The following is a 19,467-nucleotide window of genomic DNA, read 5'->3' on the forward strand; positions in this document are numbered from 1 at the left end:
ACAGGCCGGGGATCACCCTGGTTCTCTTGTTCTCCAATCCAGAGCCAGCTTCTCTTACACCCACCCCTGCATTCCTGGGTACTTGCCAGGACTGTCTGGACTCACCAGTATAGAGAGGCCCCACCAGCCTTGAGGCGAAGCAAGGCTCCCCGCCGCTAACTCCCTGAATGTCTTTAGGTAACGGCCCCTGCCACAGGGCCTGGCCAACTCAAGCTGTTGTACCCAGTGCCCGTTGTGTGCCAAGCTCCAGGTGAACAAAGTCTGACTTTTCCCAGCCCACTGGCCTCATAGGCCATCAAGACAGGGGACAAACCAGGTTTCTAGCTTGTGGCTGCCAGTGGTGATGGATGTACCAGCTTTTCAGAAGGCCAGCATGGATGTGTATACTTGCAGGATAGGCCAGAATTCATATAATGCCCTGAGCCCCAGGGCAGACGGCATTCAGAGCCTACAAGAAGGCTGCTTGGCTTTCTACAGTCTACCTCTGAAGCGCAAAAATTTCCAGAATGTCTTCACAATCCCCAAGGATAGGAAAATCCAGAGTGTGGATGGACCCACACCCCCCTCCCCCTCACCACTACCCCATCTCCAGGGAGATGAGTTTGAGGGGCACGGGCCCTCCAGGTCAGAGTGTCTAGTGTGGGCTGGGGGCAGGAGCCCAGGAGTGCAGCATTCAACCTGCTGTTGATTAGCCGTGTGACCCTGGGCAAGTCCCTTTCCCTCTCTGAATCTCAGATTTCTCCTCTATAAATGGGGGAGAGCAACTAGAACAGTGTTTGCTCACCTCAGCTATGAATCAAAATCATCTTGTGGTGGCATGGCAAAGGAACTTGAAAATACACAGATTCCTGGGTCCCATCCCAAAGCTCCTAAAAGAATCTGGATCTCCAGGGAGGAGAGGTTAGAGAGGCCTACTCAAGCCTTGGCCCCCAACCTTGGCCCCCATCAGGGAGCCTTCATGCCCTCCCCAGCCCCTTCCCCTGAGAAGCTCCTTGGTATGCAACCTTCCCAGCCACACTCCATCTCCTTCCAACCTTTCCGCCTCCTTGGGCCAGGGCTGGAGTAAGCCATCCCACCCCTCTCTCCAAAGAGCTCCGGAGCCTGAAGCACTGGTTAGTAAGCAGTTTATTACCCATCAACCTGTCCCCAGCTTCCCAGCACTGCTCCAGCCTGTACACAATCTAGACACGTCTTCCCTCCAGCCAGTTCTGGCACCCAGCCTGTCTCCACCCCATCCCATCCTCCACACTCTCCCTCCCCCAGCCCTCCAAGGCAGCACCAGGCCCAGGGGCCACGCCTCAGCAGGGAGAGAAGACAGGGAGGCAAGCAGGAGTTGCGGAAAGAGGAATCAGAATTGGCCCCAAGCTTCTGGAGCCACCGCCACAGGAAGGAGGGAATGTGGGCTGGGGCTGTGGTTGCCAGACGATGGTTCAGGCAGGAGGATCTTCTCCAGGAGGTGCAGGGAAGCCACTCAGGTCTCGGCCAATGATCTCACTCACTGTAAAGGAGGGGCAGTTGAGAGACTGGGCTAGAAGCAGATCCCCTCCTTTTCCAGAGATCCCCAATCCATTTCAGGCAGGGCTTAGTCTAGGACGTCTCTAGGCTCCTCCTCCACTGGGCCTCAGTTTCCCCAACATGTCTTGACACCTGGTCCTAATCAAATCTTGCCCAGCTCCATCCACATGGGTTCCCAGGCCCCCATCTCAGCCCTTCCCTGTTGGTTTTGCCTGTGATGTCAGGGCAACCGGTATCAGCAGGGCTGGAGATGGGTGTAGCCAGTGGAAGAAAGGAGAGGCAAAACAGGAAGGCTCTCATCACCAAATCTGACCACAGGCACCATGTTTAAGGGAAAGGTGAGGCACGGGGAAGCATGCTTGATTGGGACCTCAGCAAGCCCGCCACTGCCCCTCTCTGAAACTCAGTGCCTGAATTTGCAAATTGAGGGAGCTAAATGGAATGATCTTGAAAGCAGTTCTAGTTCTGAGATTTTGTGACTTGGGGCAGAGGCAAGAGAAAGACTGAAGTAGGTATTCCATGCACCCTTCTGAATTAAGTTAACTGGATTCAGGTGGCCACATGCACCAAGAACTTGCCTCCTGGGACCCTCCAACTGGCCCTGAGAGACCAAGGATGCCCAGTCTCTGGGAAGCCACACTCCACCCTCAGCAAACATGCAGAGCAATCTCTCGCACACACTCACACCCACAGCCCCCAATCCCACACCCACCTTCCTCCAGCGTGATACCCTGGATAGGGACACTGTCTCGGAAGCCGCTGCTGTAGCCACCCCTGGATTTCTCCTGCTCCGAAGCCCCCCCCCCAGGGCCATAGCCTGGCCCTACCTCATTGTATCCCTCAGCAGGTAGGGGATGCACACCACTTTGGGAAGGGAAAGGGCCTTCAAGCGGTGGGGACCCAGGAAGAGGAGGCCGAAAGGGGGCTGGAGGAGGGAATGGCAGCCCCAGGGGAAAAGAGGAGCCCCGCCCTCCATAAGGGTCACTGGAGAAGGGGCGGGGAAGGAAAGAGACTGGAGGTGGGCGGGCACAACCTGTGGTACCCCCAGTCTCAGGGAACATCCGCAGGCCTGGTCTGTAGGATGGTGGGGGCCCCGTCTGGGGGTACAGAGGGGGCGTGCCATAGCCGAAGCCTTCTGACAGGTAAGGAGCTTCGTAAGCAGGGTCTTCATGGGGATAGGAGGGGTAGGGGGGCCTGGGTGGTGAGAAGTCCATGTCAGTGCCAAAGGGGGGGCCTGGTGCTGAAGGGAAGCCCCGGAGAGATGAGTCTGGTAGGGGCTCCTCCTTGCAGATCACTGGGAAGATGGAAGCAGGAGGACACGCTGGTGAGAGGCCTGGCAGTCTCCCCACTGCACACCTTCCAACCACCACCTCCTCCCAGGTTCCATCCATGCCTCGGCCCCTCACAATGGGGGTACTGCTTCCCTCTGCCCCGGCCTCCCCATATCCCTATACCCCAACATGGGCTGTCCTAGAGCGCACCAGGCAGGAACTTGAAACTCTGGGTAGGACTGCGCTTCCTCCGCCCATTGGAGACATAAAAGTAGACCTGGACTGGCCGGGACACCCGCTTGTTGCTGTACTCGGGAACAGTCAGGGTCAGTGTCACCTGAGGAAGAGAGAAAATGAGGCAGGGCACCCTCAGGAATCTAGGCTCAGCTCACTCTTTCCAAGGGCCCAAACTCAACCTCCTAGCTTCTTCCATTTGCTAAGGAACAAAGTTCATTCCCTAGAGACGAACCTGATTCCAGAGTGGCCACACTGCCTCCTCCAGAAAAGAATAGGCAGCTCTGGAGTCCACTCCCATGGGCAAGGAGACTCAGTTGAGAATCTCCTGACTTCCCCACCCCTGCCCCCTGGGGGCTACCCTAGTGACACTGGTACCTCATTGCTCTGCAGTCGGTTCACTGTGGCCTCCTCCTCCCACTGCAGCTTTCCATCTGTACAGGGGAACAGACAGCTCCAGCCCAACTCTAGGGCCCCACCCCTACCCCAGTCCCCTGCCATTTCCCCTCCTGCCATAGCCAAGACCAAATTCAGAAGGCCCTTAGAAGGTCTGCACACAGAGGAGCCCACTGCATTTTTACTTGATAGGATGGAAGAGTCAGGGTTTACAACTGTTTCCAAGGTACAGGGAAGCCAACTGAGACCCAGGGAAATGGCAGGACCAGCCCAGGGACCAGAGGGAGTTAGTGACAAAAGCAACTCTTGAACTCTCCCATCCAACTCCAAACATCGCCTCCCATGATAATGCTAGGAGGGAAGATCAAAGGTAGGAAAGGGTCCTAGCTTGATGCAGGGCAATGAGACCCCCAAGTCTCATGACCCAGAACCTCTGGAGATGCTCTGACATGGTCACAGAGTGCTAGATTCAGATATAGGGGCTGATGCTCTTGGCGAACAGGGTTTGGAGAGGGCAAAGGTCTCAGGTTGGTGGCTGCACCTGGAACCCTCAGTCTTCCCTTCCTCTACCCCTGCAGCGTCATCTTGGGGCACCGCATGGGCTCTATTAATCACAGTTGTGCCTCCAGGCCCATAACTCAAGAGGGGCCCCAGCAGGAGCTATGAGGGTGTAAGTCACCTCACATGCCCTGTCTACATGGGGGTAAGTTATCTCAAAGCAGACTCCTCTTTAATAAACAGAATGTGTATATCTTACAGTTGTTCAGCATCCTCATCATTTTAGATTGCTGTTACACCCATCTCCCCCCAGGAAGAAGACAGAATAATAGGAAGAGTAGTCTGTCTGTCTCATTTTACAGATAACTAAAGCTCAACTGGCCAGTTGAGTGATAGTGCCAGAGATCTTTCGCCTGCCAGTTCCAAGCTCTCCCTGCTGCCCTCCCCTCCCCAGTGGGTACTCACCAGGGCCCCTCTCAATGAACACCACCTTGGAGTCTGGCAGGAAATTCGAGCCAGTCAGTACTACTTCCTCCCCTCCTCTCACGGAGCAGGCACTAGGGCTGTAAGCCTCCACCTGGGGCAGCTCCTGGGCTGAGCGCTGGGCTGCAGAGCAGTGCAAGGAAGAGGCCTGGCTGGGCTGGGCATGGAGGGGGCAGCCTCCTCTGCCCCGCCCTCTTAAGAATAACTGCCACAGGGCCCAGGGGGAGCCCTCCTCAGTGACAGACACACAAGTAAACCAATTGTATCCATGGGGTCACACAGATCTTGTAAGGGGCCACTCTCGGAGCAGAGAGAGAGGTGAACAGGGTAGGCCAGGGAGTTACCAAACAGTGCACAGGGCCACCCCAGGGGCAGAGAGGGTACAGAGTCACTCTGGTCCAGCCCAGAGACAGAGTCTACGGCAGGGACAAACTAGAACATCACCCCCTCCACTCCCCTATCCATGGTAGGAATAAGGGCTGGGTCCTCTATAGGGCTACCCAGAACAAACAGGGCACAGGACACTGCAGAGGAGATGGGCAGACAGACACACACAGACAAAAGAGTGGCAAGAGACAGAGAGATGGCCCAGGGCCTCTTTGCTCACAGCACTCGATGGGCACCGATGCTGTCTGCACCGAGATGACCTTCCCGCCTCCCTGGGGCACGTGTACCCGGAACACCAGCCGCACGCGTGTGTTTTTTCGCCCGATGTCCGTCTCACCCTTCCGAAGCTCAATGTCTGAGTTCCGAAGCTTCAGGATTCCAGCACAGTCAATGCTGAAGGCAAAGGATGGATGGCAAGCCCTCCTAGCTGAAGCCAGAACGGTGATACATCCTAAAGAGGGAAGCCCCTGCCCTCCATCCAAAGTCCTGAATGACCTTCTAAGGGTGCCTTAGGGGCTATTTTCTAACCCAGAGAGGGCCTATCCAGGGTGCCCCCAGCCCCAAAAGTCCTCTTCAAGGTGGTAAGAAGGCATGAAGCCGGCTCCTAAGGATGATGTTTAGCTCTTCTGGGAAAAGGAAGAGGTGGGCTAGCTTAGGCCCGATGGAGAAGGCTAGTCTAAAGCCTGCAGACCAAGGGGAAGCTGCATGGGAACTTACTTGGCCGCCATGTTGTTCTCAGGCAGCAGAGTCATCTCCAACACCTTGGTGCCACTGACTACGGCTTCATAGCTGGCCGTGGCCACCATCTTGCCTGTGATACGGTGCACCTGGTAGAAGGCATGAGGCCTCAGGTTCCTTTCATCTGCAGTGCCGATGAACATCTGTAGGGTCAGCGGCTTCTCACTGTAGCCTAGGAGCTGGCAGAGGAAGACAGAGGCCACCTAATTGAAATCCCCATAGTCTCATCCTTTATCCATCCCTGGATTTTCAGTCCACCAGAGGGTGGGGATGGTGAAAGATAAAGGATATCCTGGAAGGGAATCCCTGGGGAACTGGGCACCCGTAGTGGAGAAAACGTGGCCTGGAGTTCAGTGTTATTCTTGGAATAAGGCCCAAACTGGGCTGGGCAAAGGGGGAAGAGCCTCGGAGAGAGACTGCCCAACTCAATATACTCAATATAGAGAAAACCTAACTCCCAGTGACTTTTGGCTTCTGCCTAACCCTTCCCCCACATCTGGCAGGCCACCATTTTCCAGCATAGACATGAGGCTGGTGTCCCATGGGATGAGTTGAGTGGGGGTGGAAGGACAGAAGAGTAGAAAGTATATCCGGGTCCTTGAAGTACATTCCTCCTCCCCCAACTCCAGCCCCTCCCCCAGGCTGCCTGCAGGACCAGAGCTGAGAGGGAGTGTGGGAAAGGGCAGTGCCATCGTTCTGCACAGCTGGAGCCCATCTGCAGAGATCTGCGATGGGAGAGGGGAAAGGATATCAGGCCTGCCCCTTGTCCCTTACCTTGACTACAGGGTGACCACCAGGGGCAGCTTTGACAGCTCCACGGCTGCCCTCTGTCTCATAGTGGGCCCGGTGGTGGGCTCTGGGCTGCACCTCGATCCTCAGCTCCAGCTGCTCATACTGGCTGGGCAGAGGCCAGTCCAGGGGGGGTAGGGCAGAGGTCCTGGGTAGGAGAGAAGAGCAGTGATCATCGGCAGCTGCAGACCCCAGTCAGGACCACACTGGGTCTGTGAGGGGGGAGGGGTGTGGGTCTAGAAAGAGGAAAGCACAGCAGAAATAAAAAGTCCAAAAGCCCAGAAGCAAGGGGAGATAGGGGACAGAGCCCCTTGAGATGAGGGTATGGAAGATGGCAACAGGCCTGAAACTCCCTTCTTCCCTGCTCTGAGCACAGGGTTTGAGGGTAGGGAGGCTTTGCCTGGATACAGAGGACCCCCAAGTCTGTCCTAAGCCCCAGACCTAGATGGGAAGAGTAAAGAAATGCCACTTCAGACCAGAAAAGACCTTAGACCTGAATGATTTGTTTTAAAAATAAAGAAACTGGGGCTAGCAGCCAGTGACAGAACTCAGGACTGAGCACACTGTGCTCCCAGGCCAGCTCCCTTTCCATTGGTTGGGGCTTGATAGGTAGAGTTCCAGGAAGCTAAAGGGTTTCAGGTGGGGCGACTTATCCTGCACTGTGCTCCCAGATACCCGAGGCCAGTGGATCTCAACTAGTAACTGCCCCTCAGGTGATATTTGGTAACGTCTGGACACAGTTTTTATTGTCACAACTAGAGGAGGTGGTGCTACTAGCATCCAATAGGTAGAAGCCAGGGATGCTGCTAAACCATCCTACAAGGCCCAGCACAGGCCCAACAACAAAGAATTATCCTGCTCAAAATATCAATAGTGCTGAGGTTGAGAAAACCTTGTCCTATGGGAAACCCAGGGGAATGGGTATTAAGGTGTCTTTCCCCTAGAAATTCTTCTGGATGGAGCTAGCTCAGCTGGACATCTCCAGGTTTAGGGTTATTAAATAGACAGGGCTCTTTGAGGGTGGAAGGGGTAGAATGACTGCAAGTTTTAATATGAATTCTTTGACTTGAAAGTATATGCTATTTTATTCAAATTAGCAGCTATACTTTTAAGCCACTAAGTGAGGCCCTATAAATTAAGGGGTAGAGAAGGGGGACTTCATGCAACAGAGTGTAAGGCTGGCACCATCTAAAGGACCAGAGCAGAAGGTCAAAATCCATCCCAAGTTTCACACCTAGCCACATGCCACCACAGAGCTCAGGGTGGGGGGCATCCATCCTATAGGAACTGGGTGGGGGGAACCCTTTCTCTAACTGGCCACTGAGAGCTATTGCCCATTCTAAATCATTGGTCCAGAGGGGGCATTTTTTTTTTTTCTAATTCTAATTCCTTAAAACCAGGTAGGTGGCAGCTACCATGCAGGTTGCAGATTCTCTTTTGAAACGCGGAGGGCATGAAATTAAGACCTTTCTTCCAACCCATCCCTTGATCCTCCTGCTCCCCTAGTGAGATGGCTGGAGAGAGCAGTGGTGCCGGGCGTAACCCTCACCTGAAGATGGGGCTGTGTCCCCCAATCCGGGCCTTGGACCAAGCAAGTGGGGATGGCACCACCAGGTAGTCCATGCCAGCCACCTCCTTCTGGGGACCCCCAGAAGGAGCCACAGACTCTTCTGCTCCCGAGGGCAGCTTCCCATTGCATGGGGCAGGATCCTCAGATCGAGGCAGGGCCACCGCCTGCTCACTGGAAGTCCGCCGTGTCTTCTGGGGGATGCTCTCAGCTGGTGGGGCCCCCCCATAGTCAAAGGGACCAGGAGAGCCAGGGTCTCGGGCCAAAGGCAATGGGGGTGGGGGAGGTGGCTCAGGCCCCTCTTCCCCCAGGCTGCCACGACGGGACAGAGCTGGGGAGGCCGAAGATGGGGTTCCAGAGCTGGAATAGCGCCGCTTGCCACATGGAGAGGCAGGCCGGGGGGAGGCTGGGGTGGGCCCAGGAGCACTGAGGAGTAGCCAGCTATCCTCCGGTCCTCGGCCTCCAGGGCTTGGACCATACAGGCTCCAAGGATCCTCGGGGGTCCATGGTCTAGGGGAGGCCCGGGGTGAGGGCAGTGGGGAGCCCAGGCCAAAGCGGGAAGCTGCCTCATTTAGCTCAGACTCCACCTCGTCACAGGCTGCATACAGAGCTGCCTCATCCGAGGCATCAGAGAAGAAGCTCCACGAGGACAGGCTGCTGCTGCCAGGACTAGGGCTGAAGAAGGCCCCCCTGCTCTGGCCCCCTGCCTCTCGGTAGCCCCCAAAGCCTTCTGGTGGGGGATAATCTCTGGGTGAACCATCCCCCCAGGCATCAGGGTTGTCCTCCAGCGCAGCAGGTGGGTCAGGTGTTGGAGAGATGGAAGTGATGCGGATGCTGGGACACTCAAGAACACGACCGCCCCCAGTGCCCCCAGCACCCCCTCCTGGCCCCCCTAGCCTCACAGACCGGGCAGGCTGGCTCTCCCAGGTGCCAGGTGAGGGGGCTGGGCGCGGGGGTGGGGAGTGCATGCCAGGACGAGAGGGTGGAGGTCGGGGAATACCAATAGGGGCAGGGGGCTCCCCCAGGGCCAGTCGGCAGCATGGTGGGGCATCCTCTGAGTCCAGTTCTGTCAAAATGGGAAAGGAGGGCAGAGGGAGATGGGAAGAGAGAGAAGCAGGTGAGATGTCTAAGTTCCTTGAGTAGCCAAATCCCAAGTCCTGCTATAGTCCCCTCCTCAGCAAAAACGGGCCTCTGAGGAGACCTTCTGAGTCACATGACAAAAACAAAGTTGGACCTCAAAAGACGGAGGAGATAGAGGCAGGGGTGCCAGGCCTTTTCCCACTCTTCCCTGGATCCTGGGACCTAGGGCACCCGACAGGGCGGGCCTTAAGGTGAGGGAGGTGGGTTGAGACCGGCTGGAGCTGGGCCTGGAGGCGTGCTTAGCTAGATGCTGGGCTGGGCTGGGGGCGACTCACACATGAACCCAATTAGCAGCGGTTCCCAAACCCCCAAACGGCGCTGGCAGGAGCCCCAGTTGCCATCGCAACTGTGGCCAAGGAGGGGGGGCTCCAGGCCTTTGGTGACGAGGGGAGGTGGCTCCTCCCTTGCTCCCCCCAACTTGGGGCGGGGGTGCAGCCGAGAGGGCGAAGCGTGCCGAGCCCAGCCGGGGGAGGGGGGGCGGCGGGCAGCGCGGATTCGTGAGAGCCGCGGCCGCCGCCCCCGGCTCGGTCCCCGCCATCTGCCTCTCATTGCGGCCAGACGGGGGAGGGGGAGGGGCGCCCTGGCGCGGCCTGAGAGCGCCCCCAGCTCCGGGCGTCCAGTTAGCTGGACCAGGGCTCGGTCCGCAAGGGGCAAGCTCCAGAGTCGAACCTCCCCTTCCCCTGGCGGTGCCCTGTACTCTTGGGGCCGCCTTTCCTGCCCGCCCCCCGTTTCAGTGACAGTCGGCCCAGCCGGGAGGCGGCGCGCAGCCAACGGCACCCCCACCCCCACCCCAGTCACGACCTAAAAAGGAGAAAGTGGTGCCCGGGCCCCCAGCCTCACTTCCGCAGACCAGCGAGCCCCCGGACCCCCCTCAACGTCTGACCCCCTTATCCCCCACCCCAGGCTCGATACCCTAAATTCCCCAGATTCAGGATCCCCAGGCACTTCACTCAGTGACCCCAAGACCCCTTCCCAGCCCCGCACTAACCTTCCCCCGACCCCCCCGCGCCCAGCGGGGGGGCTTCCTTTTCCTCCCCGAACACCAGCTTAAATTCCAGCTCCTCATCCTCGCAGCTTGCTGCCCCCATGGATCCGGCCAGAGCCCCCTGGTCCCGGCCTGCGTGGGAGGGGGAGCTCTGGAGGCTGCTGTATCTTCACCCGGGTGGCTCCCTCCCTCCCTTTCTCTGAGACGCCCCCTCCTCCGCCGCTGCCGCCTCCCTCCGGACGCCCCCTCGTTATTATAGAAACTTTTCCAAACTTTTTTCCCCCAAACTTCTTCAAAGCGGGGCCCCCCCCAGCCTGTCCCTGATTGGCTGCCCGGGATGCTCCAGCCCCTCCTCCAGGGATGAGATGGGAAAACCACGCGCCCCTCGTCCTCCCCCACCCTCCCTCCCTCTATCCTCTCTCCAGTCCCTCCCCCTCAAAAAAAAAAACTGAATTGGAAAACGGTCCCTCAAGCACGTTACGACCCTAGTGATGCCTATTGGCCCGCAGTTGTGACAATCATCTCCCGCAGGGAACCCAACCCCCGCCCCTACCTCCTCTTAGTCTCAGTTCAGGGCCCAGGGTCCGAGCGCCTTAAAGGGGCCACATCCTGGGCCCCCAGTGTAGAGGGCCCACGGAAGACCCTTCCTTAAGTTCTAAAGACTTGTATAGCCAGCATCTCTCCTCCCCTTTCCCTCCAAGCCTTAGGCCAGGCAGGGTCTGGGGTGCAGAGTGGCTCCAGGCTGCTCTGAAGAAGAAAAGGCCATTCCTTCCAAGTCCCTCGCCCGAGGCTGTTCTGCCTGGGCCTTCTGGAAGTCTTTGTCGGGCCGAATCAGCGCCTCCGTCCGTCATCCCTCCTCGCAAAGGTGAAAAACATTTAACCAGCCTGGATGCTTCTCAGAGCAGTAGGAACCAAAGAGCCTGGTAGGGAACTGTTCAAAGGCCCATAGTCCCTGATGGGCGTAAATCCAGACCAGGCTTTGCGGTGGCCCTTGTCCCAGACACCCAGAGGGGCCATTAATTAGCCTCCGCGGGACGTCAGCTCTCTCCTCCCCAGAACTGTAGTCTGGAATGAATCTCTGATCAGATGGCACCTTGGTCCGGCTCTCCTAAAAATCCTGGCCAGGTTTATTGGAGACCCAGAGCCTTACGACCTGGTGGGCCCCAAGGCTGGACACCTGTCACCTGGGCGGGGGGAGGAAAGAAGACCCGTACTGGACTTTCCAGGAAGGGCAGGCATTGAGGAGCCTGGGTTGTGTGAGAGGGAGTTAGACGGGTGATTCGTGACTCCGACAGGAGGTGCTGGGGTGGGGGGGTGCGGTTACCATTTTCTCCGACTCATACCGTATGTTTCAAACCCCTCTAAAATGCCGCAGCGATCTCCAATCTCTAAATCCCTCCGGCTCAGGGCGGCGCCCCCAATGGCGCCCCAGCCCGGCACCTGAAGTGTTAAGCGACGGCCCCCGGGTCAGACGTTTACAAACACTCAGGAGCCGGGCGGGGACCGCGCCCGTTACTCTAATGAGAAACAGGCTCTGCGGGGCTGGAGGAAGAGGGGAGGGCCGGCCCGACGGGCCAGAGCTTCGCAGCGGCCGAGGCGGCTCCCCTCCCTCCCCTCAGTCCTCCCTCGGGCCCGCCCAGGGGACCCCCTCCCCAGCCCCCGGGGACCCCAGTGACGTGCGGAAGCTGACCCGGCTCCAAGCCCAGGGCCGCGACGCAGGAGGGGCGGGACGAAGAGGCCAGGCCGGCGGGGAGAGAAGAATGTTCCGAGAGGCGGCCTGGTTTGATTTTTCTTTTTTCTTTTTTTTCCCTTTGGTTGGTCTCCTCAGGTTACATTTCCCTTCCAGCTTCATCTCAGAAATAAAGGAAGGAGAGACACATGGGCAGGAGAGCGAGGAACACCTCGAGACCATTAACCAGCCTGCACCTAAGAGGGGGGCAGAGGAGGTGGGAAGCGGAAGCGAGAAGGACAGGGGTAGAGACCCCGAAACCAGCCCCGGCCACCCCACACCCTGCCCCTCCCCTCCCCCATCCCCCCCCCCCCCCCCCCTTCCCCCCCCCCCGCGCCGCACAAGCAGACGCGCACATTCTTTACAAATGTCATATTTCCTTTGATCCTGGGCAGCGTTTCTCCATGTGTCTGGCTCAGCTCCTGCCCAACCAACCGCCTCCCCCTCTCACCCCGCTTTGTTTTCCCGGAGAACCCTCTCCCTCCTCCTAGCATCTGGAAGGCCCTGAGGGCTGGCATCGGCCTTCACTCCCCTGATGACTCTGGCTTCTCCTCCCAGTGACTCAATTTCCCCTCTACGGGAGTTGGAGGGTGAGGATGGGAGGAGCAGAGGGGAGAGTTGTTGAGCTCAAAAGTGGTACGAAAGAGCCCAGAGACTGCTCAGGGTGCCAAGCTTCTCTGGGCCGGGCGGGAGAGGGGGGCGGTGTGGGCATCCCCTCGGCTCTGAAAACCCTCCAATCTGTCTGGGCTGCGGCAGAGGGATGGAACATATGATTTCTGAAATGTCCTGCCTGGCTGGAGCCTGGGAAGAGCGGGTAGTTGGGGGTTTGGTGCCCTACACTTCTGCCCCCTGGCGACGACAAAGACCCAGCCGCCCCTCCTCCCCAGTTCGAGGTTTCTCGCGCCGCCTAGCCTGGGTTCTTGCTCCGCTGCCCCCTAGCGCGCACACCTGGGCACAGCTCGGCTTTCTTAACCTTGGTTGGTGGCGCGCTTGGCCTTCTTCTATGCACTTTAACAAGCAGGATTCAGTAATTACACAAGATGCATTTTTCTTGTAAACGATTCAAGCCACGCAAAAATATGTAGTAAACTGTGATAGTCCACCATTTTGTATGCATTTACTAACATGTATGCACACACACATGCTCTTTTTATGGACGTGAAATCATGCTACAAGCATTTTTTTCTTGACCTGCTTTTTTCCCTTCAGTTGACAAATGGCTTGGAGATCTCTGTAATTTTCAGATGTACTTACCTGTGCATCTATAAATTGGTGATGAAAGTGCCCACCTTTTAGTTGATAGAGTGACTTCCACAAATTAGGTTAATAACAGATCTGGAACTCAGGTCTCCTGGGTCCTTGTCCCATACTAATTCACCACACCACATTTTACACACGAAGCTATCTTGGGCTTGGCTCCCCGGAAAGTAGAGCCTGGGACAAGAACAAAATGCAAGCAGTTTATAGTGGAAAGCAATCACAAGGAACAGAGGTGGAGGACTGGAAAAAGTGAACCTGGGAAAGACGGAAAGCCCATCCAAGGGTGTGGTATTGAACTAACTGGTCACCACTCTGAGCAACTGGAACATTATCCTACTGGGGAACTTCCGTGGAGCCATATAGAATGTGACCAAAGAGACAGAAGAGGGGAATATTTATACTCTGGCCTCCACCCCTCATGTCAAAAGTTGCCTATGAGTATTAATTCCCTTACTCTTCCAGGTTTACACCAGTATCAGCAACATACTGTCCCACAAGGCTGCAGCAAAGAAGCCCCTGGCAAAGGCAAAAGATAGAATCTGTAGTGGGGACCACGTACTGTCAAGTGACAGCTGCAAATGGTTGCCATAGCAATAGCTGGAGTAAAAGATGAATGGAGAGTATGTGAGGCAAGTGTCCTATACAAGATAATTCATTCAAACAAAAAAAAAGGTATTCATCTATATTCAGAGGCAGTTCTAAGCATTGGGTGCATATATTTTATAAGCCAAACCCCCAATAATTACCAGTTTTTATCAGGTTGGTAATATATTTCCTCCTTGACATCTTCTTCTTCCTTGTCTCCATAACTGTAGAGACCTGTCAGTTTTTACTCCTGCAGTATACAGCCTTCCTTTTCATTCCCTTCATTGTCATCCCAGTTCAGAGCCTAACTGTTTCTGATATAGACTCTCAATTACAATATGTAACACCAGGGACATACCTTACATATTTAACAACTGGAGCATATCATTTTTAAGCCCTTCTATAAGGAAAAAATATATATTTTCAGTATTAAACATGATACAAAATAATGGCCAGAAAAGAAATGCAGAGAGCAAAAACTTTCTTTCACTGCCCACATATGTATAATAATGCCGGTTTTGTATATATAAAAGTATAAAGCATATATATAAGTATCTATATAAACTTACAATAAAGAAAGTGAAAACACAATGGATTAATAATTATATTAATATTTTTTTGTTTTTAAAAAGGAAAACATATCTCATATTGGTACATCACAAGAATGAAAAATAACACTACTGTTTTTTCTGCTTTGAGTTTTAAGTTTTGCAAATTTGTCAATGACTTTGTCAAAATTGATTTTCACGTTTATCTTCAATAGACAGTATAGACAGATTTGTTGACCTATCTCACTCCTAGTTGATAAAAGAAAACTTTTTAATAATTTTAATTTTTATTGAGATATCACATACCATAAAATTCATTCTTAATTGTACAGTTCAGTGGATTTTAGTATATTCATGAAGTTGTACAACCATCACTATACCTAATTCTGGGACGTTGAAAAAACCTCATGTCTATTAGTTAATAGTCTCTCCCTGTTCTCCCTTTCCTCCAACCCCTGGAAACTACTAATTACTTTCTGTCTCTATGGATTTGCCTATTCTGGACATTTCATATAAATGAAATTATACAATATGTAGCCTTTTGGGTCTGGCTTCTTTCACTTAGCATAGTGTTTCCAAGGTTCATCCATGTTGTAGTATATGTAAGTACTTTATTCCTTTTTATGCTCAAATATTAATTTTAATTTTGAAAATTTTCTTCACATGAAGTAACAGATATATGAATTTCTAGAAAAAAATCTTAAACCTAAGGATAAGATTGGCATGATTCATAAAAATCCTATTTCACAATAAATTCAGGAATTGTAATGTGCTTTTGTTTTTCCAGGATTAAATCTCATAGCTTTCAAGTGTCTCACTTGAAAAATTTTAAACACAAACAAACATTCCAAATTGTCACATAATGTATTAGTTATCTATTACTGCAAAACAAATCACTTCCAAAACCTTGTGGCTTTAAACCACAATGATCATTCATTATCTCTCATGGTTTCCGTGGGTGAGAAATTCAGACAGGGTGTAGTGAGGAAGGCTTCTACCTGTTCAGCAGTGTCTGGTGGACAACTCAAAGGCCAGGAACTAGAATCATCACATGTCTAGCAGCTGATACTGACTATTGGCTGAGACTTTAGCTAAGGGAACTGGCTGTACTACATACATGTGACTACTCCATGAGGTTTGGGCTGCCTCAACATGGCAAGCATCAAGAGAGAGCCCCAAGCAGAATCTACATGCTTTTTATGACCTTGTCTTGAAAGTCTCATAGCTGTATTCCATTGGTCAGGGCAGTCACAGCCCCTGGCCAGAATCAAGGGTCGAGAACGTAGACCTCCCCACCTCTAGGCAGAAGAAGTTTTGGATATACTGAAAGAAGAGTATGTAGAATGGGATAAACATATGCATGTGACCATCTTTAGGAAACAATCTGTCACAGTCTGCCCTCTGGTTATAACAATTCACTTCCTTCTCATACTCATCCCCTCGCCCCCAAGACCCTCAAGCCTTGTCCCATTGTAGTACCAAGCTCAGGTTCAAGAGCCCAGATCTCATGACCTAGATCCTAGACCTCAAGCCTGAACAAATGCTGTATAGCAAGTCACCCCAAAACTTAGTGGCTCATTCAAGGTACATACTATCTAATTGGGAAATAAGATATAAACACACAAAAAGTTTTATAATAATAAAACAGTTTAACAATAACCAATAATTCAGGAGATATAACAAAAGAATTTTATCAGTAAGAAATGTTTGCTTGGAAGCAGCAGAAACTGATTTCATATAACTTAAGCAAAAGAGGAATATATTGAAAGGAGAGCTCACAGAACTAAAAGAAAAGGAGATTCAGGTTTCAGGAAGGATGGGAACCAGAGTGGTTCTGGGGAGCTAGTCTGAGGCATGGTCTCTTCATGGTGCTGGACATTTTCAGTTTCTGGTATGTACCAAGTTCCTTCTGCTTCCAGTACTTTATAGATGCTGTTCTTCCTGCCTGGATCCCTCTTTCCACATAACCCTCTTTGCCTGCCTGACTTCTACTCATCTCTGGATCTCAGCTATAGTCTTATGCCCATCCTCCTGTCATTCATAACACACATCCCATCGTAATAACTGTATGAGTACTTATTTAATGTCTGTGTACCCCACTTGGGTGTAAATTCTCTAAGAGAGGAACCTTATTTATTTACCAAAGTCCTCTACATTTTATGTGTGATCCATTTAGCAAACATTTGTGGGAATAAATGAAGACCAACCAAATGAGAACAGGTAAAGACTAATTATTAAAGAGCTCGCTATTACAAGGGAGTCAGCCACTATCACTTGTGTTTTGGTAGAGACTAAAAGGCAGGCATAGGAGTGACAAAGTTTCATAGTGGACACAGGGAGGGCTTCAGGTATGCCCTGATGGGAGGCTGTGGCATGGGGAAGCTGTGGGTAGGCTAACCAGAAGCAGAGCCTCCTATGCAACTGGTTAGGTGTACATATTTGCTTTTCTCTGATTGGCCCTAAGCTGGAAGAGGGGACAAAAATTAGAGAAGCTGTCAGTTATTAATCAAGTCCTAGCTGTTTGGAGCAGATTTTTACAAGACTTATTGTTTGGCTTCCTGGGCTGGTTGCCAGAGATAGTAGTCTGACTTCCTGTAAGCCTGACTTATAGATAATAGGCTGGCTTCTTGGGCTGGTCACTGTAGATAATGGGTTGGCCTCCTGAACTAATTGCTGCAGATTGTGGGTCAGAATTCTGTTTTTATATACAGTCTGGCCATTGTCCATTTGTATATTCAGTCTCTCACATTTGTTGAACATCTATGATGGGCACATTATACACCATGATAAGCTCTGGGATACAAAGACTAATAGAAGATGGTTGTTGACTAATTGAAGACTTGGTAAGAGATGATGTTTAAATAACTAGGTGCATCCCTTAGAATTAGGCTTGGCTGTGTAGTGACATAAAAACCTGAAATATCAGTGGCTTAAATGAAGTAGTTTATTTCTCTCTCATGTAAAGGCTTTGCAGGGGGCACTTAAGTCCTAGTATGGCAGCTCCACAACCAGCAGGCTCCCAAGCTCTTATCTTGCTGCTGCAACAGCCTCAGCACTCCACTGCATGGAAGGTAGCCACTTAAGGTGTGGCCATCACATCCAAATTTAAACCAACAAGAAGAAGAGGGCAGAAGAATGGCACACCCTCTTCCTCCCTGCACCATTTCTATCTGCCATCAATTGGCCAGAATTTAGTCACATGGCCACATATAGCTGCAAAGGAGACTAGGAAATGTATTTATTCCAAGTGGACATATGTCTAGCTAAAAATGTCAGGTTCTATTACTAAGGAAGATGGGGAGAAAAGCTGTTGGAGTCAATTAGCATCCTCTGCAAATTAGAGAAATGGGTTTGGGATTATCCATAGATTCCAATTACACATGTTGTCTCTTTCCTCTAATATAGGATATTCTTGACTTACTGCATAATTATTCTCATTATATATTACACAGAACAAAACAAGATCTTTTCATAGTTAAAAAGAAACAACTCTGTGAGATTCATTGTTATGCTATTTTAGAGGTGCTGTCCCTGATGGCAACTATTCAGAGTTCTCACTCTGTGACCAAGGACACCTGTCTCTAAGGCCTCAGTATCAACAATAACTATGCTGCTCCTGAGTCATCAGGCAAATGGCAAGACCATCGAGACATTTAAAGGGGCAGATTTTGAGCTTTTTTTGTGGGCTAAACATTTGTAATATACATTATAGACCATTATTGTAATTAATTTGGGCCACTATAAAATTATGTTCTGCCTTTTTGGATAATATTTATAATCCAATTAAATTGAGGATCACATGCATTAAATATCATGGTAACATAAAATTTCCCAGATTCTACCTTGGAAAATTCCTGCAGCTCTCTCTGGGCATCACTCCTCTTTACTCTGACATTTTTGCTTCTCACCCTCCAGTTCATCTAGTCAGAGGATGAGCCTAAGGAGATGAGGTATAGGAGGTGGGGCATAGCAAAGTAGAGTCTCACTCTCTTTTCTGCAAGAACACAGTGAAAAATGTTTCAAAGGGGACTATGGGTTTGGGTTTTCCCAAAACTTATATTTCTTTTCTTACAGACATATTTGGATTGTCAAGATCCTGATCTTTTTCCAGATCATTATTCTTCCTTTCGCTGAAGAAACCCGGTGAGGTTGTAAACTTATCTGCAATTCAACAAGTTGCAAGATTAGTTTCCAATGCAGTTTGTATCTGACATCTGCAGAGAGAAGGATGCATGCAGCAGTGCTGTATTTTCTTCCGGGCTTTGACGTAAATATACTATGTTCTAAGATTTTTATTCTCAATGACATTGGAAGCAAAAATTCAACCCTAAAATACCACATTCCTCATCACCTTCAAATTGTTCTATAGGAACTGCTACCTGGTCCCACAGAACCCATCTAGTTCGTCTTGCTGGAATGTGGAAGGAGTATCATTTCCTTTTGCCTAATATTTACCCCATATCCAATTCCAAATGCCTGAAGGTTTTGTGCATACAATCCTACCTATAAACCAGGCATGGTGGCGTGTGCCCATAGTCCTAGCTACTCAGGAGACTGAGGTGGAGGGATCCCTTGAGCCCAGGAGTTTGAGTCCAAATTCCTAGGCAACATAGTGAGACCCCATCTCTAGTAAAAAAAAAAAAAAAATTCCTACCTATAGATTAGAGAAATTAAACAATTATTTAATTCACCGTAAGGGAGATATCATATTGAACTTAAGTGCTCATTGTACTTAGACCTAGCGACTAATATGAAATATTGTTTATCCAATAACAGAATACATGGCTCTGAGAAAAGATTTGGTAGCCAGAATAATGCCCACCCCCTCAATTATTAGATAATCATGTTCTAATTCCCAGAAACCTGTGAATATGTTATCTTATTGTCTTAGTATATTCTTCTGTTACTAGAAAGGAAAACCTGAGGCTGAATAATTTATAAAGAAAGGTTTATTTGGCGTACGGTTCTGCAGGCTGTACAAGAAGCAAGACACCAGCATCCGCTTCTGGTGAGGGCTTCAAGCTGCTTCCATTCATGGCTAATGGTGAAGGGAAGCTGGTGTGCGCAAAGATTGTAAACTACAGATCATGAAACTGCAGAAAGCAAAACCATGGAAAAAGGGGGGACTGTTGTATTTACAGAATTCAGCTCTAGAATTGTAAAGCAGGAAGTGAATGGTGGATTTAGAGCTGAAATGTAATAAATTGGCACAAAGGGCAATCTGGAAATAAATCAGCCCTCACAAAGTCTGAATCAGCTTTAAATCAACTCAATCCTATATCAAATTAAAGTGATTTGGCCCTATTCTAATTGCTTGCCAGAATAAAAGTAAATTATCTCTG

General features: G+C 51.3%; 1 protein-coding gene across 3 annotated transcripts; it reads right to left on the minus strand.

The window, feature by feature from the left end:
- Positions 1-1,161: 1,161 nt before the first annotated feature.
- NFATC4 (nuclear factor of activated T-cells, cytoplasmic, calcineurin-dependent 4) lies at positions 1,162-10,925 on the minus strand. Of its 3 annotated transcripts, none has more exons than XM_012647319.1 (11): positions 10,788-10,925; positions 10,007-10,135; positions 7,861-8,944; positions 6,297-6,459; positions 5,502-5,701; positions 5,005-5,177; positions 4,380-4,520; positions 3,399-3,454; positions 2,997-3,123; positions 2,549-2,809; positions 1,162-1,498 (listed from the first exon to the last, which is right to left on the minus strand). In XM_012647319.1, the coding sequence occupies exons 1-11, from the start codon at positions 10,852-10,854 to the stop codon at positions 1,431-1,433; spliced, it is 2,469 nt and encodes an 822-aa protein (XP_012502773.1). In that variant the 5' UTR covers positions 10,855-10,925; the 3' UTR covers positions 1,162-1,430. The 3 variants fall into 3 exon arrangements, with proteins under 3 accessions (XP_012502773.1, XP_012502771.1, XP_012502772.1); XM_012647317.1 differs by having other exon boundaries at positions 2,228-2,809; XM_012647318.1 differs by lacking the exons at positions 10,007-10,135; positions 10,788-10,925 and adding an exon at positions 9,294-9,354 and having other exon boundaries at positions 2,228-2,809.
- Positions 10,926-19,467: the final 8,542 nt, after the last annotated feature.

Source organism: Propithecus coquereli, unplaced genomic scaffold, assembly GCF_000956105.1.
Source record: "Propithecus coquereli isolate 6110/MARCELLA unplaced genomic scaffold, Pcoq_1.0 Scaffold261, whole genome shotgun sequence".
NCBI lineage: Eukaryota > Metazoa > Chordata > Mammalia > Primates > Indriidae > Propithecus > Propithecus coquereli.